The sequence below is a fragment of the Anser cygnoides genome, chromosome Z (genome assembly GCF_040182565.1).
Source record: "Anser cygnoides isolate HZ-2024a breed goose chromosome Z, Taihu_goose_T2T_genome, whole genome shotgun sequence".
NCBI lineage: Eukaryota > Metazoa > Chordata > Aves > Anseriformes > Anatidae > Anser > Anser cygnoides.
Genome location: NC_089912.1, coordinates 83,711,442 through 83,730,082, shown reverse-complemented (window position 1 = coordinate 83,730,082; position 18,641 = coordinate 83,711,442). Strand labels below are relative to the sequence as shown.

Here is an 18,641-nt window from a genome sequence, read left to right as displayed (position 1 = left end):
GGGCTCTCTGACGCTTCCCTTTTTAACGTGGCTTGCTTCAGTCTCGATATTTTGTGGGCTATTTCTGGGCTTTCACGCGAAGCTCCTTCCCTCCTCTGCCCCCGGGGCTGACTGACGGCGACTCGCCACCACAGCTGTCACCGGGACCCCGCTCCCCGCGCCCGCAGGCCCCAGCCCGGCTCCCCGCCACCCCCGGCCCCGCTCGCGGCCGAGGCGCCGCCCGGGGAGAGGCGGTGCCGCCGCGGGCCGCTCTCCCCCTTCTCCCCGCCGCGCCACGCCCGGCGTGGGCCGTGGCGGCGAGCAGGGCCCGGCGGCCGCCGCGGAATGGTGGCGCCGCCGCTGCTGCGCGCCGTCATCATGGGCCCCCCGGGCTCCGGGAAGGGCACGATCTCGGCGCGGATTATCAAGCACTTCGGGCTGAAGCACCTCTCCAGCGGGGACCTGCTGAGGGACAACATGCAGAGGAGGACAGGTGAGCGGCGGCGGCGGAGCTCCCGTCCGCCCCCAGCCACCCGCGGGGGCCAGGAAGCTCCTCTCCGACCTCCTTCCCCCTTCCTCTTCCTGGAGCTCCGCGGCGGAGCCCCTCCGACATGCCGGTGCCGAGCGGGCGGGCTGAGCGCTGCGGCGGTTTCCGAAAAGCAGTGGCGACGTTTTCAGGCCGTTTGCCTTCTGTTTATTTGTTTGTTTGTTTTAATTAGTTACCCTGCTGCTAGGTCGTGGCATCTTGTGTGTGCGGGCTCGCCGGCATTAGGTGGTGGTGCGAACTACGCTTACCGTGTGGTCCTGGATCTTACCCTTCGTCTCTCCACCGAGATACCCCCACGCGCCTCTCTGGTGGGTTTTTGCAGTGAAGGAAGGTCCCTTTCTGGCATGCACATCAGCTGTATTCATGTTGTGGTCGGAAATCTTGGGAGGACTGTTTGAGGCTGTGTGTGGTGAGGTGAGGGTGGTGGTGTCGCCAGCACCGGGAAGCTGTGGAGGGCTACCTCAGCTTCACCAATACTGCAGTAGGTTAGGTAACAGGCAGGCTTGGTTTTGACAGCTTGTAAGCATGTTTGAAGGTGAAAAATTGTCCGTATTATGAAATCATTTGGTTGTTTTTAATTTCCACATCCCTTTTCACACAAACTATGTTTGCTCTGTAAGAATAATGACTTTGGCTTAGTTGACTGACCTTGCTATGTTTGGTGTCTCCAAGTTAAATATTTGCTCAGAGCACCAGTTGTGCAGGCATATCTGAACACATTCATGCTTTATCCGTTTCATAGTGCTAGGGTAAGTTGTTCTCTGTAGGGGCTCACAAAACCAAAATTGGTAGTTATGAACCTTCAGTATAAGTAATATCTAGCGAGAAGGGAAGGTGTTACAGAAGAGGAAAGAAATATGCCGTTTATGAAATGCTTCAGTTTTCTGCTCTTGGCAATGAGCGTTATACCTTGGAAGCAAGATCAAAGAGTATCAAAGTCAAGCTGAGGGGTGTGTCAGAAGAATAAGTGGCAAGTGGAAATACCCCATTGCTTGCTTTGATGAGGGAACCGTGAAGCAGTGTAAAGAAAACTGCAAAATGGACTGGACAGATGAAAGGATGTGAAGGAGAATGGAGATGTAAAAATGAAGTGCAGCAGACACGCTGAAAAACAGTGTGTGAGGACAGAAGTCAGTGTAAAATGAGATAAAGTTCACTCAGCATTAGTTGTCATGGAACCTAATCTGCTACAGAGTTTCCTGCTCACTAATTAACCCAGATGAAACTCTGTCTTAATGTTATTGAAAGTGAGCTGCTGTTTGCAGCAATGGTCTCCAAACGTGAGATGAGCACTGAGGTAGCAGGAGCAGATAGTGTGCTGAGGAAGGTGAAATGGTACGAGAGGCAGCTTGGAGAGCTATGATGAGCATAGTCGAGGGAAAGAAGAAACGAGTTTTGGTGATAATACAAGAGTTCTTCAGTGCCCAGTGCTTTGGGAATCGTTAGGCTAGATTGAACAGTCAAAACATATTGAAAACAAAATACAATTAACAGGAGCTGTATGGGGCTGTTATTAGCATTTACTGTCTTTTGAAAGTGGTCTTCGTTGAAAAGTCCTGTTAAACACGTGTCCTTAAGCAAGCTGCAGTTATTGCCACGTTCTGCTGCTTTGGAGGATGGAGAGTTGACGACAGCCTCTCTTGTAGCGCTAAGCAGCCTGCAGTCTGAGTATGGCTAGAGCTTGTTCGCTGTATGCAGTTCGGACATGCCTATCTTCTGCAAAACCTTTAAGCAGAGATATCTGTTACCACCTAGACATGAAAGAAAAAGGTGTTGCCTTTAATGCCAAAGACTGCCATACCTGTAGTGGTTTCAGACCCAAGCTTAAAATAAAACAGAACAACAACAAAAAACAATCCAAACCCCACTAGTTCTGCCCCCCCCAACAGAAAAAGGTAAAAACTTTCTTGTCCTAGCATAACTATTCAGTCTTATGTTAATAGTCATGCCTATTTTCTCTTCCTGCAATAGTTGGCTTTCTAGATGATCTGAGGTTTGTAGCGAGAGGCAACGTGTTTCCCATTCTGCTGGTCTAATAATAGGACCTGTGTGCCTTAGAGCTCACCATACGCTAAGCCTCTCTATGCCCAAAAGCTCATCTTTCCAAAGTATGTTGATATTGCTGTTCTCTCCTGAGATTGCCTTGCACATATTCTTAGGTAACTGTGGCTATAGCAATACTGTGATGTAAATCAGTAACAGCTTTGGGCATCAAGTGCATGTTAAACTATCTAGATGTAGTTTATTCCTCTTTCCAGACTGTTTTGCAGGTACATAGTTCTAAGTGCACTAGGATAATAAAAAAGGTATGACTTACTGACCTTGAAGAAGGGAGGTATGGAAAAGAACAGGTACTTTGTACTCAAACAGGCTGTCATCTTCTTTCCAGTTTGCTGTGCTGGGGGACTCAAAGCATCTGAGTCTGGCTTTTTCTGAGTCTGACTCTTTTCCACATTGTGGCAATTATTTGAAGCCTGACCATGGTGCACTGTGCATATTTTATACTGTTTTAAGTATTTTCAGATTTTTCAAAGCCTATCTGTAGATGTGAACATCCCATATGGGGAAGTTGTCCTTCTATTGCCCCCCCCCCTTTTTTTTTTTAACACCAAAGCTACTGTTTGCATTACTTGAGGGCATCTAGTGCTTTTCATTGGTCTTGTCTGAAGAAGAGTCATTGTACATTGCACTTTTTAATACTGCATTCAGTGATGGGGCTCACATTTTTCAGTGCTTCCTGCTGACAGTGGTTGTATCAGTAATGTCAGTCCATCCCATTTTCTCTTCCATTTACTGTAACTTGATTGTCCTGTAACTAGATCTGAATTAGCCTCTAGTAAATGCTTCAGCAGCTCCACAACTGAAAAACAATTTAGCTGCTATTCAGGGTGACTCACAGAATTAGGTAATTGTTTTATAACCTAGGGTCATGGAGGCTTTGTGCTCAGAACACGGCCCAGGCAAATGGATTTCTTCTTGGCAGAAGCCATGGCTCGGGTGACCTACAGCACACTACTGCATGTGATGTCAGAGCATGGTGTGATTTCCGGATCTGTGATGCGTGTATGACATTTTAGAAAGCCAGTGGGCTAAATGACTGGTATTAAAGGTTAGTCGGTGCCATGGGAAAATACTAGTGACTGTGCACTTCTATAAATAGTTTACAATGTCTATAAACATCCTCTTGTAACTCTAGTAATTATAAAAATATGTTTCTGGCAAGCGTGTCCCATTGCATACTGCTGTCTTAAATACCAGTGGAGTTTCTTTTCATACTGAAGTCATAAGATGATAACTGGCCACTACACTGAGAAAATAAATTCCTCAGCAGGAAGTCTGAGGGCTGACATCTTATTGAGCTTGGATGCTTTAAATTTCATCATTATTCTTTTGAAGACTCTTTCTGTTTCTAGTTTTTGGAACTTCATCTTTCAAATGCTTACTAGTAAAATTATTTGGGGGTGTGTGGGAAAAGAAGTGAGCTGAATGCCCCATTGCTGTCTGTGCAACTACAGACTGACCAAATTAGTCTGATACACATTTGTAAGGTTAGATCCCAACTGATTATCTCTTGAAATTCAGCAAGCGTACAGTCTGTCTGGTTAATGGCTTCACCATTCTGTGCCATCTTGATCAAAACAAAGTGTTTACAGTGTTGTGGGCTTTTTTTCTTTTTCAGTTGCTGGAGTTCACAGGCACTGTAATGTGATTCTTCTTACTTTCACAGAAGTTGGAATCCTTGCCAAGTCCTACATTGATCAAGGACGGCTTATTCCAGATGACATCATGACACGGCTGATGCTGAATGAACTAAAAGGTCTAAATCGGTACAACTGGTTGCTGGATGGTAGGTTAACATATTGGGATATCACTATGGAAGGAGAGGAAATCTTGGACTGCTGTGGTCACTAGTGGGTAGCTGGGTTCCACTAGCCACCCTTGAGTCATAGTGCTCAAATATGTAGTATATATGCTTATGTATATGCTCATATATGCTCGAATATATATTTTCAAGTACAAGTGTGTATTCATAGTACAGCGTGTGTTGTGAGCTTGTGGTGAACCATTTGGCAGTCAGTCTGCCCCGGTTTCTTTGGCTGTAAAGAGCACAGGATCCATCCTGCCTTCAGAGTGTTAAAGGGATGTTTAATTTACATTGAAAAGGCCTTTTTACTCAAAAGGGTAAGATTTCAAAACGGGAAATTCTGTCAATCCTTATGTTTTATTTCCCCTTTAGTAACAGAGGCATGCTTTAAAATATGCCTTGAGAAGTGCATTTTTAAAGCCTTTTCTTTTAGAAGTCTCTGGAAAATGGAACACTTCTGACGAAAGGGGCCGAGGAGTTATGTAAATAGAACGGTAGGCAGGCATGTGATGCAGCAACAGGGCAAGTATGGAAAAGGGAGCATTACAGCAGTGCCGTGTGTAATATACTGCCAGTAAAACCATTGCTCAAGTGTTCTAAAAGGTCTCTTTCATTTGGTTATTGGTTCTGCTCTCTAGAGCAAATAGTACTGGAATTCTGCATTGTAAGCACATAGCTTCAGCATTCAGAATTGAGAGAAAATCCGTTTGCCACTGTCATCTTGGACCAAGTGGCTTTTGCATCTCTAGCCCTCGGCAGTATGGTTGGATGTGCATCATAAAGATAGAGTCTAGGGTGGATGTGTGTGTTTTCAGATTCTGGTCACAACTTGTCTCAGTAGATAAAACTAAAAAACCGTTGGTGTGGCTTTTGGTTTGCAGGGTGTGAAACATCCACAGTCCTCTGTGTTAGTGATAAAAGGAAGACGAGGGAAAATGTGGGCCCTCTCTGGAAGGAAACAGGCAACTTGGTTACCTGGGTTATGGGTACTCGATGACTTCTTTGCCTCAGTCTTCACTGTTAAATGCTCTAGCCATACTGCCCAAGCTGCATAAGGCAAAGGCAGGGAGAACTGCCTGCTGTAGGAGAAGATCAGGTTCAAGGCCATCTAAGGAACCTGAAGGTATGTAAGTCCATGGGACCTGATGAGATGCATCCGATGGTCCTGAGGGTAATGGTGGATGTACTTGCTAAACTACTGTCCATCATACTTGAGAAGTTGTGGCAGTCTGCTGGCGTTCCACTGACTGGAAGAGGGGAAACATAACCCTAGTTTTCAAAAACGGAAAAAAATGAACGCCCAGGGAACTACAGGCCAGTCAGTCTATACTTCTCTGTACCTGGAAAGACTGTGGAGCAGATCCTCCTGGAAAATATGCTGATGCACATGGAAATGAAGGAGGTGACTGGTAACAGCCAACATAGCTTCACTAAGGGGAGATCGTGCCTGACAAATCTGGTGGCCTTCTCTGATGGGGTTACAGCATTGGTGACTAGGGAAAGAGCAACTGACATCATCTACCTGGACTTGTGCAAAGCATTTGACACTGTCCCCCATGATATCCTTGTCTCTAAATTGGAGAGAATGAATTTAATGTATGGGCCACTCAGTGAGTAGGGAACTGGCTGGCTGGTTGCACTCAAAGAGTTGCATGGCACCCCTAAGCACAAATACAGGCTGGGTGGAGAATGGATTGAGAGCAGCTCTGAGGAGAAGGGCCTTGGGTGTTGGTTGATGAGAAATTCAATGTGAGCCAGTCATGTGTGCTTGCAGCCCAGAAAGCCAACTGTATGCTGGGCTGCATCAAAAGCAGCGCGGCCAGTAGGTCAAGGGAGGTGATTCTCCCCCCCTACTCTGCTCTTGTGAGACCCCACCTGGAGTCCTACATTCAGCTCTGGGACCCCAAGCACAAGTATGACACGGACTGATATGAATGAGTCCAGAGGAGGGTCATGAGGATGATCAAAGGGCCAGAGCACCTGTCCTATGAAGACAGTCTGAGAGAGATGGGGTTCTTCAGCCTGGAGAAGGCTCTGGAGAGACCTTACAGCAGCCTTCCAGTACCTAAAGGGGGGCCTACAGTAAAGCAGGAGAGGGAATACATTATCTTTGTCAGGGAATGTAGTGATAGGACAAGGGGTAATGGCTTTTAACTAGAAGAGAGTAGATTCAGACTAGATCGTAGGAGGAAATTCTTTACTCAGGGTGTGGTGCCACACTGGAATAGGTTGCCCAGAGAAGCTGTGGATGCCCCATCCCTGAAACTGTTTAAGGCCAGGCTGGCTGAGGCTTTGAGCAACCTGGTCTGGTGGGAGGTGTCCCTGACCATTGCAGGGCGGTTGGATTGAGGAGATCTTTAAGGTGCCTTCCAACCCAAACTATTCTGAGATTCTCTTCTATGACCAATACACAGCAAACAACAGTTACTGTTTCTAAATGTCATAAAGAACACAGCAAAGTGCACCCAGGCAAGTTCCCAGACAGTACCATGCTGGGAGGGGCATTTGATATGCCAGAGGGCAGAGAGACCTCAAATGGCTGCACAAATGGACCGTCAGGAGTCTTGTGGAGTCCAACAAAGGTAAATGGAAGCTCGTGCACCTGGGATGGTCTAACCCTGTACAACAGTCAGTAGTGACTGAGTGCTGTCTTGTTAGAAAGTAGCTTTGCAGAAGACCTGGGGGGGTTTGGTGAGCAGGCTGAACCTGAGCCACCAGTATGGCCTTTCAGCAAAGAAGCCCAGCCACATCCTAGGCTGTTAGACTGCAGCTAGTGGGTTAAAGAAAGTAATCGTTTAATTCCATTCAGCACGTGGGAGACTACATCTGGAGGGCTTGGTCCAGTTAGGCTCTCCAATATAAGACAGAGATTGCCAGATCGGACAGGCCAGCAGAGGTGCATCGGAATGTACATGGGGCTGAAGCATGGGTGTCATACAAAGGAAGGCTAAGAGAACTGAAGAGGCTGAAAGAAGTAGATGAGGCCTTCTTCAAATAACTGGAAGAAGCCTGACTTCACAGGCCCTGGTCCTCCTGCAGCACATGAACGAACCTGATTTTTGCTGGAAGGACAACGTAGCAGGGTTCAAGTGATCTAGATTTCCAGACTGCAGCGATTACAGCAATTACAACTTCCTAGCATAGGCAGTCAAGGAGCCAACAAGTATAGGTGCTCTCCTAGACCTGATATTTATAACCTAGGAAGAACTGGTTGCAGATAAGAAGGTTGAGGTCATCCTTGGCTGCAGTGACCATGAGATCTTGAAGGTCAGCACCCTGAGAGGAGGTATCAAGGCAAAAACCAGGACCACAGCCCTGGATTTCAGAAGATCCGATTTTGCCTCTTCAGCAATCTGCTTAGAGGAAAAAAATAAAATAAAACAGGAATATTGTCCTGGAGAGAAGAGGGCTGCATGAGAGTTGGTTGATATTCAAGGACCATCTTCTCCAAACTTAAGGAAGGTCCATCTCAACATGTAGGAAATTGAACAAAGGCCTCCATGAATGAGTAAGGAGCTCCTAAATGAACTCAGACATAGAAAAGATGTGGCTAAGAGGTAGAAGCTGGGCAGGTGACCCAGGAGGGTTATCGAGTTCCTGTCTAGCCTTGCCAGGTATAGCATTAGGAAAGGTCAGGCCCACCTGGAGTTGAGTCTGCCAAGATTTCTGGATGTGAAGGGTAACAAAAAAAGACTCCACAAGTGCATAAATAGCAAAAGAAAGACTAGAGAAGATGTGTGCCCATACTGACTGGGGCAGAGGCATTGGTGACAAAGGCCATGGAAAAGGCTGAGGTATTCAGTAGCTTTTTTGCCTTGGTCTTTACCAGTAAAACTGACCATCAGGAATCCCAGGCCTCAGAAAACAGAGGAAAAGTTTGGAACAAATAAGACATTAGCCATGGAGGAAGACCAGATTAGAGAGAATGTAACCAAACTGAAAATATGTAAGGTCATGGGGCCTGAGAGGTTGCCTCCACAAATGCTAAGGGAGTTGGCTGACATCATTGCAAGTCGACTCTCAAATATCTTTGTGACATCAGAGCAATTGGGAGAGGTTCCTGAAGACTGGGAGAGAGCAAATGCCTCTCCTGTAGTAAGCAGGACAAGAAGAAAAATGCAAGGAGCTACAGGATGTGAAGCTTCACTGCAGTCCCTGGGAAGGTAACAGAGCAACTAGTCCTAGAAAACACAACGAAGGATATGATGGTATTCAGACGTAGTCAGTGTGGATTTATGAAGAGGAAGTCATGCTTAACCAACCTGATAGCCTTCTACAGTGAGGTGACTGGCTTGTTGGATGAGAGGAGAGCAATGGATATTGTTTACCTTGACTTTAGTAAGGCTTTTGACACTGTCTCCCCTAACATCCTCAAACTGGCAAAGTACGGGTTAGTGTACAGTGAGGAGGACTGAAACTGGCTGAAGAGCTGGGCACAAAGTTCAGCTGGAAGCAAGTCATTCTTGGTGTAGCACAGAGGTCAATACTGGATCCAGTATTGTTTAACATCTTCATCAGTGCCACAGAGTGCACCCTCAGCAAGCACCCAGACAACACAAAACTGGGATGCATGGTTATTTCACAAGATACTCTAGATACTTCCATCCCAAACCATTCTATAATTTCATGATTCTTTGTCCTTTAGTGCTTTATTGTAATTTTCTAGTGCAGTGGTCTATTTCAGTGGCTTTATTCCCACTTTTGTTCTGCTTTTGTGAAGACAAAGTCTTAATCCTCACAGTGGAGACTGCAATGGAAAATAATCAGTAAAGGAATGTTAACTTAATTCCTGGTCCTGTGTACATGCAGTTCCAGTCTTGTGGATCTGCATGTGTAGCAGTATAGCTGGGCACTCTGGCAATTATTAACAGCCAACTGGAGGATGATATGGAGAGCATGAGAAAATAAACTTATTTCTGTTGCATGTTAATGTGCCGCCTTCTTTAAAGTTCCGGAGCAGGAATTTTGTCTCAGCTCAAACAGAGGTTTGGTGAATTACACTGGTTGATAGTTCTGGCATAAACAGCTTTATAGGAACAATAGTATTCTGTTGAAATATGTTAAACGGAAGGTCTTTAGTTTGATAACAGCAACTCAAAACAAACAGCTGAGGTCAGCCAGGTCAGACTGAATAGAGCTGGTGAGCTGCTTGTGTGCATACATAGCCAGATACATATTTCCGCTGGTGGCTTCTAGAATCATAGCAGATGTAGCAATCTGAGTTGTGCACGTGGGTATAATCTGCTTAGATTTATCTGCTTTATAATTACGGCATTTCTCTGTGTGTTCCTAGATTCTTCCCAGTTTATCACATCTTGTAGATTATTTTCTCTGTAATGAGAAAACTCCGTATGCAGCAACTGCTGGTTTCACTGAAATGCTTATCTAAAGGCACTTATTTTTGTCAAGGAAGTTTCTCAGAACAGTCTAAGGAAAACTCATTTTTCAGCTGCATAACTAAGATGTATGGTGGCTGAATAGCTTGTCAGTAGTATGAAAGAACAGCAAGTGCTGGAGTCCTCACTCTCCCTCTGCTTTAAACATTTAGAAGCACTTCCATGTGCTTATGGGAACATGAGAGAAATGGGATGAGGGCAGTCAATGACTGTGATGCAAACCAGGTCAGTCAGCCAAGCAAAAGCTTGGCTCGAGTGAATCAGTTCTTTCTTTTGAGATACAGTGGACAAGACACAGAAGCCTTAAGACAATAGAGTATTACCCCTTTTTTTTTTGTAAGACTAATTTTTAGCTAGTTTCGTACTTGGACAATGCTTGCATTAATCAATGCCATGCAAAGATGAGTTTCTTAACTTTGTATCTATCGGTACTCGCCTTTAAGGAGAAGATTACTTGTATAATGAAAATTACAAACAACTGAAAAGTGTGAGACCATGCAAGAATTTAGTGGGTAGAGGTGTTAGTCTAGTGAGTCTGTGTTGCAATAGCGTGGTCTACAGCAGCTTTGACCATTAAACTCGTGGTCAATTTTTCATCATAAAGTCTTTGTGGAGACCTTGCTTTTCTTTTTCTCAATTTCCCCCCCTCTTTCTTAAGTTACATTAGATTTATTTACTAATAACATGAGCCTTTGAAGGCAGTCCACTGGAGCCATTGAGTTCATAGAGCAAAGTGCAATGTCTTGTAAAAAAAAATCTGATGTCTCTTCAACCTTTACAGCATGATAATGCATTTTTTTTGTCTGACTGGTAGTTTCTCTAATGATCAAATCCAGCTAATTCTGACTATAACTCTGTCTTTGGATTTTTATGGAGTCATTTCCTTTGAAAAGGTTTCCCTAGAACGGTTGCTCAGGCAGAAGCCCTGGATAAAGTTTGTCAAATAGACACTGTGATCGACCTAGATGTACCATTTGAAAACATAAAATGTCGGCTCACAGCACGTTGGATCCACCCTGCTAGTGGCAGAGTCTACAATCTTGAATTCAGTCCTCCTAAAGTGCGGGTAAGCAGTACACATATTAATGTTGGTGCTAAATAAATGCTGCACTGCATTTGATGATTGTACTAAAATATTATGCATATGTTGTTGCAAAATACGGTAGCTCGGAAGAAAACTGCTCATTTCATCTCTTAAGTGAACAGAAAGTGCCTGGTAACACACTGCCTCTCAGGGTATGCCAGTGCCTTGTTAGAAGCTGAAGCTGATGGGCAATGTGCTTATCCTCTGCAGAGTGAAACACCATGGTGCCAATTCTGCATACTGTTTCATAAGCTCTTGTTAGTTGTTCAATGATGTGGAAGACTTGCACACTGGCATATGAGCTGGGCATATTCTCAGCCTGCTCTGCAGTTGCTAACTGTAAAGTCCAAAATGTGCAGTTTCCCTTCCTCCAGAGATTGATTCTTTGTATCTAGGATGCACACTTAAGTCAGGTACTACTACCTAATCAGAGGGATCCTCTTAATGCTTTCCCTGTGTTACTGTTTAATCAAGATGAAAATTTTCAGAGGAACCGTTGTCGTCATACTGCAAAATTCGATGTAGAAACTTGGTAGTCGGAGAAGCTTCTCAGCAGAAGAAAGAGGTTATGGCTTAAGACATCATAAGCAAGAATAGTAAACAGAAAGATAATGAATATACATTATTACCCTAAAAATTTTTGAGGTACTGAGATTAGCCTTGGTGCATCTCTGCTTAAAGCAGTGTTTCATCCTTAACTCTAAATGGCTTACCTGTTGCAGCGTCACATTTTACCTGCAAGTTCTAATAAGTTGAGTCAGAATCATAGCAGGCTTTGTATTTTTGAGTTTTCAGTGTTTCAGGAAAAGAGACCAGCTAAAATAACAGGTAAGCGCTTTAAGTGAGCAACTGTAAACACTGCCTATGTATTGTTTAGAACATGGTGTTTAAGTTATGGTTATTTTTAATTGCAGAAGAATATAGGCAAGTAGCAAAAGTGAATTAACAGACATACCAAAGGGTGGCTTTCAGCTGTGACAGCTTTGCTATGAGGAATACTCCACTCTGCTTTTTACTTAGTTAGTGAAGCAAGCATATCACAACATATTAAAGTAGTTTTTAGAGTATTTAAGTGAAACCGTGGAATGGAGCTCAATAGCTGAAATATAGTTGTCTTTGTTATCTGGCAGACCTGAAAAAAAATTTAACTGCTTACTTGCTCAACAAAACTAAAGGATTATGGCTTTACAGTTAATACAAAACTGCAGGCTGAATATTTAATAGGTACAACTAAGGCACTATTATGGCTGCCTGCACAGAAGTTAGATAGAAACCTTTGAGAAACCCTTCAAGAAACTGGTTGTGAAATGTGTACTAAAGTAGTTGTCATAGTTCACACAGCAAAACCCTGCCTCTGTTTACTAAATCATAGAAAGATTTTTGTAGGCTTCTATGCCATATTTTGATGTACAGAGTTGCTAAATATTAAGCTTTCTGCAGTGTGACTTAAAAAGATCATTAATTCCTTTCTCTGTTTCACTGTTGTCAAACAAAGGCCAAGTTGTCCTCTTGCTTGTTTGCTGTTGTGCATTAGCATGTTACCAACAATCTTCTTTTCCTTTGTAAATCCAAAACACGGTATCATGTGGAAGAAGAAAATTAACGCCATCCCAGCCAAAACCATGACAGTTTTGTCCACATATTCCCAGTATTCAACAAATGTTTCAGAGTTCAAATTAGTCAAGTAACTATAACCTGATGTTCATTGTCAATACTGAGAAAATGTTTTTAACTGGTGGACTGTCTTACCTGAACGTCAACATCTTATATTCCAGATAAGATATAGATGGTAACCTTTCTCTTTCTAAGCAAAAATCTATACTTGGACTAAATGGAAGCTGATTGCATTTTAAACAGAAAGTTACACAAAACATACTTAAACAGAAATATACATCGGTGTTTGCTTTTAACCATAACCAGGGCATTGATGATATTACTGGAGAACCACTTGTTCAGCGAGATGATGATAAGCCAGAGACGGTTACCAAGAGGCTGCAGGCTTACGATGCAGAAACAAGACCTGTTCTAGAATATTATCGGTAAGTAGTAAAATACTATGCTGCTTCCATGTTAGCACAGCAAGGAACAAATTTCTGCAGTTACAGAGATGATATTATTACAACAGCGAACATGGTATGAGTAGCAGTGTATCTTTCATCAGCTCTGTAAGAAATAAAACCAGTAAAATTAGTATGATTTTGACTGTTGCTTGAAAACTGTTCAGGAGCTAGCTTAGTGAAAGAGCCTTTAACTGCAACTGTATTTAGCTTTTCAAAGAGTACTGTGCATTATTCACTAAGTTATATTGGTGTTCTGAGCAACATTGCTCTGTTCAGTAGGGCAACAGAGAGTTCTCATCCTGGAAACTTGGACAGTATTTTCTCTTTCTGGATGTGTAAGTAGAAGCCCTCATAATAGACAAGGGGTCAAGAAACTGATATATTAATAGAAAAAACTGTTAATGGGAATTCAGAAGTGGCAGTTATAAGAACAGGACTGTGACATGCACAGCAGGCAAGACTCTTAATAAATAGATATTTGAGAATACTAGAGCCATTAGCACTTTGGAATGATAACAAATCATTAATTCTTTTAAAGGCCAAAACTGTATACAAAGACTCTCTTCATGTTAAGCTGGTCTGCTGTGCAAATAAAACATTAGTAATATATACATAATACTATATCACTGCATAGAGGCTTGCAGTCTTATTGTGCCTAGACAAACATACCAGATTTTTTGTAACAACATCCTGAAGTGACTGTCCTCTATCTTTCCATATCCACCGCTCTTCCTTACTCTCTACTAAAACTGCTGAGTGGAAAACTGAAAGCTCCATCTTTGGATTGGTTCAGTTTTAGAGAAGGGATTTTTTTCTGGGCTGACAATGATTTTTCCTGACCAGTAGCTTTACGATGTTTTTCTGCCTCAAGGCACCACAGTAAAACACAGGCCTAAGCTAATATTATTAGTTATAACAATATACTTTGCAGATAAAGCTAACTATTGGAACTAATTCAAAATACCTTGATTGTGTCTGCGTTGCTTGCTTGTGCTGATGCATGTTCTTTGATCCTTAAGGTCTGACTTTAAAATTCACAGTTATTTGGATGGCTGCTGTGTAGGATGTGCTGTACGACTTGATTACTTCTTCATATTTTTACTCATCATAGCTTGTTATTAAGCACTCTGTGGACAGCTACCAGGTTTTTGAACTGATGTGGCCAACAGCTTACTATCTGAGGAACAGAGTAATGCACGTCCAACCTACATTCCCAATATTGTGACTGCTCCTGGCATTAAGTCCCATGTACTAGCATGCTCTGCCATGGCAATCTTAAGAGTGAGGTGGAGATCCTGGAATGCTCAGACAACTTGACTTCTGTAATGCTTTTTTCTTTTTCTTCCTCAGGGAAAAGGGGTTGTTGAAATCCTTCTCTGGAACAGAAACCAATAAAATCTGGCCACATATCTATGCTTTTCTCCAAACCAAGTTGCCAGATGTGAGCCAGAAAGATGCTGCCACTCCCAGGTGAAATTAGGTCTATCTTCTGCTCATCTGTCATAGCACGCACATGATCATGAGATTCAGCAGTCAAGAATTTCTTGAAGTAGTGTACCAGACTGATCAATAATTAAGTTCTGCTGTTGTCCTCAACCTACCTTTTGATAAAACTTTATCTCACGTGGGTCTCACTTTAATGCTGTATTTGTTTTTAATATTAGATATGCCTAACTTTTGTAATATAGTAACTGTCTTTAACAAAAGCACCTACTGCCGTGTCTCTGTTAATCAGAAAATATTCATGTTTGGCAATACTGAATGGTGAAGGAAACACATTTCAGAATACAGCTTAACTACAAAGCATCTTGGTTGCCTTAATCATTCATGAACTGACTACCAGTCTGCAAAAAGTACTTTCAGATCAGAACTGGCATGGAAACACAGAATAGGTCGGAAGGAACCTTTAACAATCATTTACTCCAAACTCCCTGCCACAGGCAAGGATGTTTCGCTTGATCAGGTTGCTCAAAGCCATGTCTAGCCTGACTTTAAACACCTCCAGTGACGGGACATCCACAACCTCTCTGGGCAACCTCTTTCAGCTCCTTACCACCCTCCTTGTAAAAAATTTCTTCCTTATATAGATAGAGGTTGGAAAACGGTCACTTCCTTTAGCTAGGTTAATTTTGCTGGGTTTAAGTTGCCCTTGACACTTGCTTTGATGATTTGCCTTACTACTATGATTCTATTTCTGCCTTCAGCTAAATTGCTAGCATGAAAAATAGTTTAATGATGTGTAACATACTTGGTAAAGCCTCTGTCTTTGTGCAGTTGTGTAAGACATTTTAGTAAAAAAAAAAAAAACAGCAGACACTGAATCACTAATCTGGTAAGCCTGTAGCTAGGCAATCTTGACCAGTGAACGTGTCTTTATTGTCTTTGGAAAAATCTCTCTTCATAGATGCCAGTGCCATGAATTCCCTTGGTCAAATTAGTAAGTTGTTTTTTTTTACTGTAGTAAGTTTTATTGTAGCAAGTGTAGTTTTCATGAGTTTATGCTACGAATTCAGGTCTCTGACCAGTTCTTGTATTAATTTATTCTCTAAATAACTGGGTTCACAAACCTCCATAGGTCACACTTTAAAAGTCAAGGTAATGCAGATGTTGCTGTTCTTCAGTAAACTCTCCAAACCCTTTTTTTTATGCCCACCAGATGGAGAGTTTCAAGATAAGTCAGCAAAACCTGAGTATGAAACAATTCTATCTAAGTGATGTCTGAGGTGTAGCTGCTTCCTCCTACTAATGTAGGTCTTAGTCTCCTCTTGCACTGACTCATTAACTACAAAGCTGTCATACTGAGGACTACACTTTAATGTCTAACTTTACTGTTATAAATACTGACAGTCTAAAAAAGATAGATGCTGTAGAATTTGTAAAGCCTTCCCATTACATTTTTGCTTATTTCTAATCATGCATTTTCACTTCTACATAAAGCAGCTATGCTTGCTTTATTGCTAGTCTACGTAAGTTTCAATTAGCTGGAGAAGGAACGGGGAGGACATCTCCTTACGATTTGAGACTTATTCCCACACTGGTCAACCAATTTTAATTACAGACTTCAAAAATAACTTACAGTGTGTCACAGGCTGCTAGATAAATATGGCTCTACTGCTAGTGGTAGCAATGCGCACAGCATGAGGAACAAGCAAGAGGATCTAAGGTTGTGTTTTGTTTTTTTAAAGTATGTTAACAGCAAAAGAAAACACTGGTGCATTATTTGATGAGAGTGGTCAGCTCACAAACAGGGACATAGATAAAGCAGAGATGCTTAATGCCTTCTTTGCCTTTGTCTTCAACACTGATGGTGTTGAAGTTGTCCATGGTCCCAGAGCCCTGAGTTGGAGAACTGTGACTGCAGGAATGATGAACTCCCAGCCATCACTGAACTTCTGCAGGATCTGGGTACATATAAATCTACTGGGGCCTGATGGCATTCATCCCAGCGTACTCATAGAGCTGGCTGATGTCATCACGAGACCTCTCTCAGTCATTTTGCAACAGTTTTGGGAACCTGGAGAGGTCCCAATTGACTGGAGAGTGGCAAACATGATTCTAATTTTCAAGATGGGCAAGAAAGGAGACCCTGGTAATTACAGGCTGGTCAGTCTCATTTCAGTGCCTGGTAAAACTATGGAGAAAATTGTTCTGGGATTCACTGAAAAGCACGTGAAGGACCTTGCAGTCATTGGTCATAGCCAAAACACGTTCATGAGGGGAAAGCCCTGCTTAACAAACTTAAGTCCCTTTTATGACAAGTTCCTAGCTGACCAAGGGAAGACAGTTGCTTCAGCAAAGCTTCAATAGTGTTCCTCACAGTATCCTTCTGAACAAAATGTCCAGCATACAGCTAGATAAATATGTAACATGATGGGTGAACAATTGGCTGACTGGTTAGGCTCAAAGGATAATAGTAAATAGGGTTATATCAGGCTGGCAGCCAGTCAGTAGTGGGGTTAGTGTTCCCCAGGGCTTCATGTTAGGGCCAGTTATCTTTAACGTTTTAATAAATGACTTGGACATAGGACTTGAAAGTATATTAAGTTAGCTTGTGGATGACACTAAATTGGGAGGAGCTGCTGGCTCCATCAAAGGTAGAGAGACTTTGCAAAGAGATCTTTGCAAAGAAAAGTAAACAGAGAGGGTCTGGTGGGAGATGTGGTGATTGGTGGCCGCCTTGGTCAAAGCGACCATGAAGTGGTTGAGTTCAAAATTTACGGTGACAGAAGGAAAAGTGCCACCAAAACCTCATCCCTAGATATGGGGAAAGCGGACTTCAGGCTGCTCAGGGAACTAGTCAGCAAGGTCCCCTGGGAAACTGCTCTTGAAGGCCTCGATGTCCACCAGTGCTGGTCATTCTTTAAGCGATGCCTCCTAGAAGCACAAGATCAGGCAATTCCTAAATATCGCAAGTCAGGCAGGCGGGGCAGGAGGCCGGCGTGGCTGACCAGGAACATTCTAATGGAGATTAGGCAGAAACAGAGAGTGTTTCGCTACTGGAAGGAGGGCCAGGTGTCATGGAAAGAATACAGGGATGCTGTTCGTGTTTGTAGGCAGAAAATTCGTGTGGCCAAAGCACACCTAGAGTTGAAGCTGGCTGTGTCTGTGAGAGAAAATAAAAAGGGCTTTTTCAGATATGTGAATGGAAAAAGGAGAACTAAAGAATACATACGGCCGCTCCTTGATAGGGAAGGTCTCCTCACAGACAATGACATAGGCAAAGCAGAGACGCTTAACGCCGCCTTTGCCTCTGTCTTCAATGCCGATGATGGGCTTCGGGACCCAGGGTGCCCTGAGCTGGAGGACCGGGACGGTGGGGATGACAAACTCCCAACCGACCCTGAACGTGTGCGGGATTTGCTACTCCACCTGGATCCCTACAAGTCCATGGGTCCGGATGGGATTCATCCCCGGGTGCTGAAAGAGCTGGCGGACGTCATCGCGGAACCTCTCTCAATTATTTTTCAACGATCCTGGGAATTTGGAGAGGTCCCGGTAGACTGGAAGCTGGCAAATGTTGTGCTGATTTACAAGAAGGGTCAGAAAGAAGACCCTAGCAATTACAGGCCTGTCAGTCTCACGTCAGTGCCTGGTAAAATCATGGAGAAGATGGTTCTCGAACTTATTGAGGCTCACCTGGGGGACAAAGCAGTCATTGGTCCCAGCCAGCATGGGTTTGTGAGGGGTAGGTCCTGCCTAACTAACCTGATTTCCTTTTATGATAAGATCACCCGTATGATGGACGAAGGGAAACCAGCTGATGTGATTTTTTTGGACTTCAGCAAGGCTTTTGACACGGTTTCCCATAGGATCCTACTGGACAAAATGTCCACCATACAGCTAAATAAAAACATCATACGATGGGTGAGCAATTGGCTAACGGGCAGGGCCCAAAGGGTTATGGTAAATGGGGCTGCGTCAGGCTGGCGGGCGGTCACCAGTGGGGTCCCTCAAGGCTCCATTTTAGGGCCGGTACTTTTCAATATTTTTATAAACGATCTGGATGTAGGAATAGAAGGTATTTTGAGCAAGTTTGCTGATGACACCAAACTTGGAGGAGTTGTGGACTCGAATGAGGGTGGAAAGGCCTTGCAGAGGGATCTGGATAGGTTGGAGAGCTGGGCGATCACCAACCGCATGAAGTTCAATAAGAGCAAGTGCCGGGTCCTGCACCTGGGACGGGGAAACCCTGGCTGCACGTACAGACTGG

The 18,641-nt window shown here is 43.5% G+C and overlaps 1 protein-coding gene across 2 annotated transcripts; it reads left to right on the top strand.

Annotated features, from left to right (window-relative positions):
• The first annotated feature begins 244 nt into the window (after positions 1-244).
• On the top strand, positions 245-14,571 carry AK3 (adenylate kinase 3). 2 transcript variants are annotated; one of them, XM_048050733.2, is made up of 5 exons: positions 245-472; positions 4,254-4,373; positions 10,681-10,853; positions 12,792-12,910; positions 14,282-14,571. In XM_048050733.2, exons 1-5 carry the CDS (start codon positions 325-327, stop codon positions 14,403-14,405), a joined length of 684 nt encoding a protein of 227 aa, XP_047906690.1. In that variant the 5' UTR covers positions 245-324; the 3' UTR covers positions 14,406-14,571. The 2 variants fall into 2 exon arrangements, with proteins under 2 accessions (XP_047906690.1, XP_013052844.1); XM_013197390.3 differs by lacking the exon at positions 245-472 and adding an exon at positions 573-834.
• The last annotated feature ends 4,070 nt before the right edge of the window (positions 14,572-18,641 follow it).

What these genes read in the sequence shown, in the direction of transcription:
- AK3 (XM_048050733.2), top strand. Translation starts at nt 325, where the DNA reads ATGGTGGCGCCGCCGCTGCTGCGCGCCGTCATCATGGGCCCCCCGGGC. An exon ending in CAACATGCAGAGGAGGACAG is followed by an intron (nt 473 to 4,253) that starts GTGAGCGGCGGC and finishes TTACTTTCACAG; the next exon opens with AAGTTGGAATCCTTGCCAAG. An exon ending in CCTGTTCTAGAATATTATCG is followed by an intron (nt 12,911 to 14,281) that starts GTAAGTAGTAAA and finishes TTTCTTCCTCAG; the next exon opens with GGAAAAGGGGTTGTTGAAAT.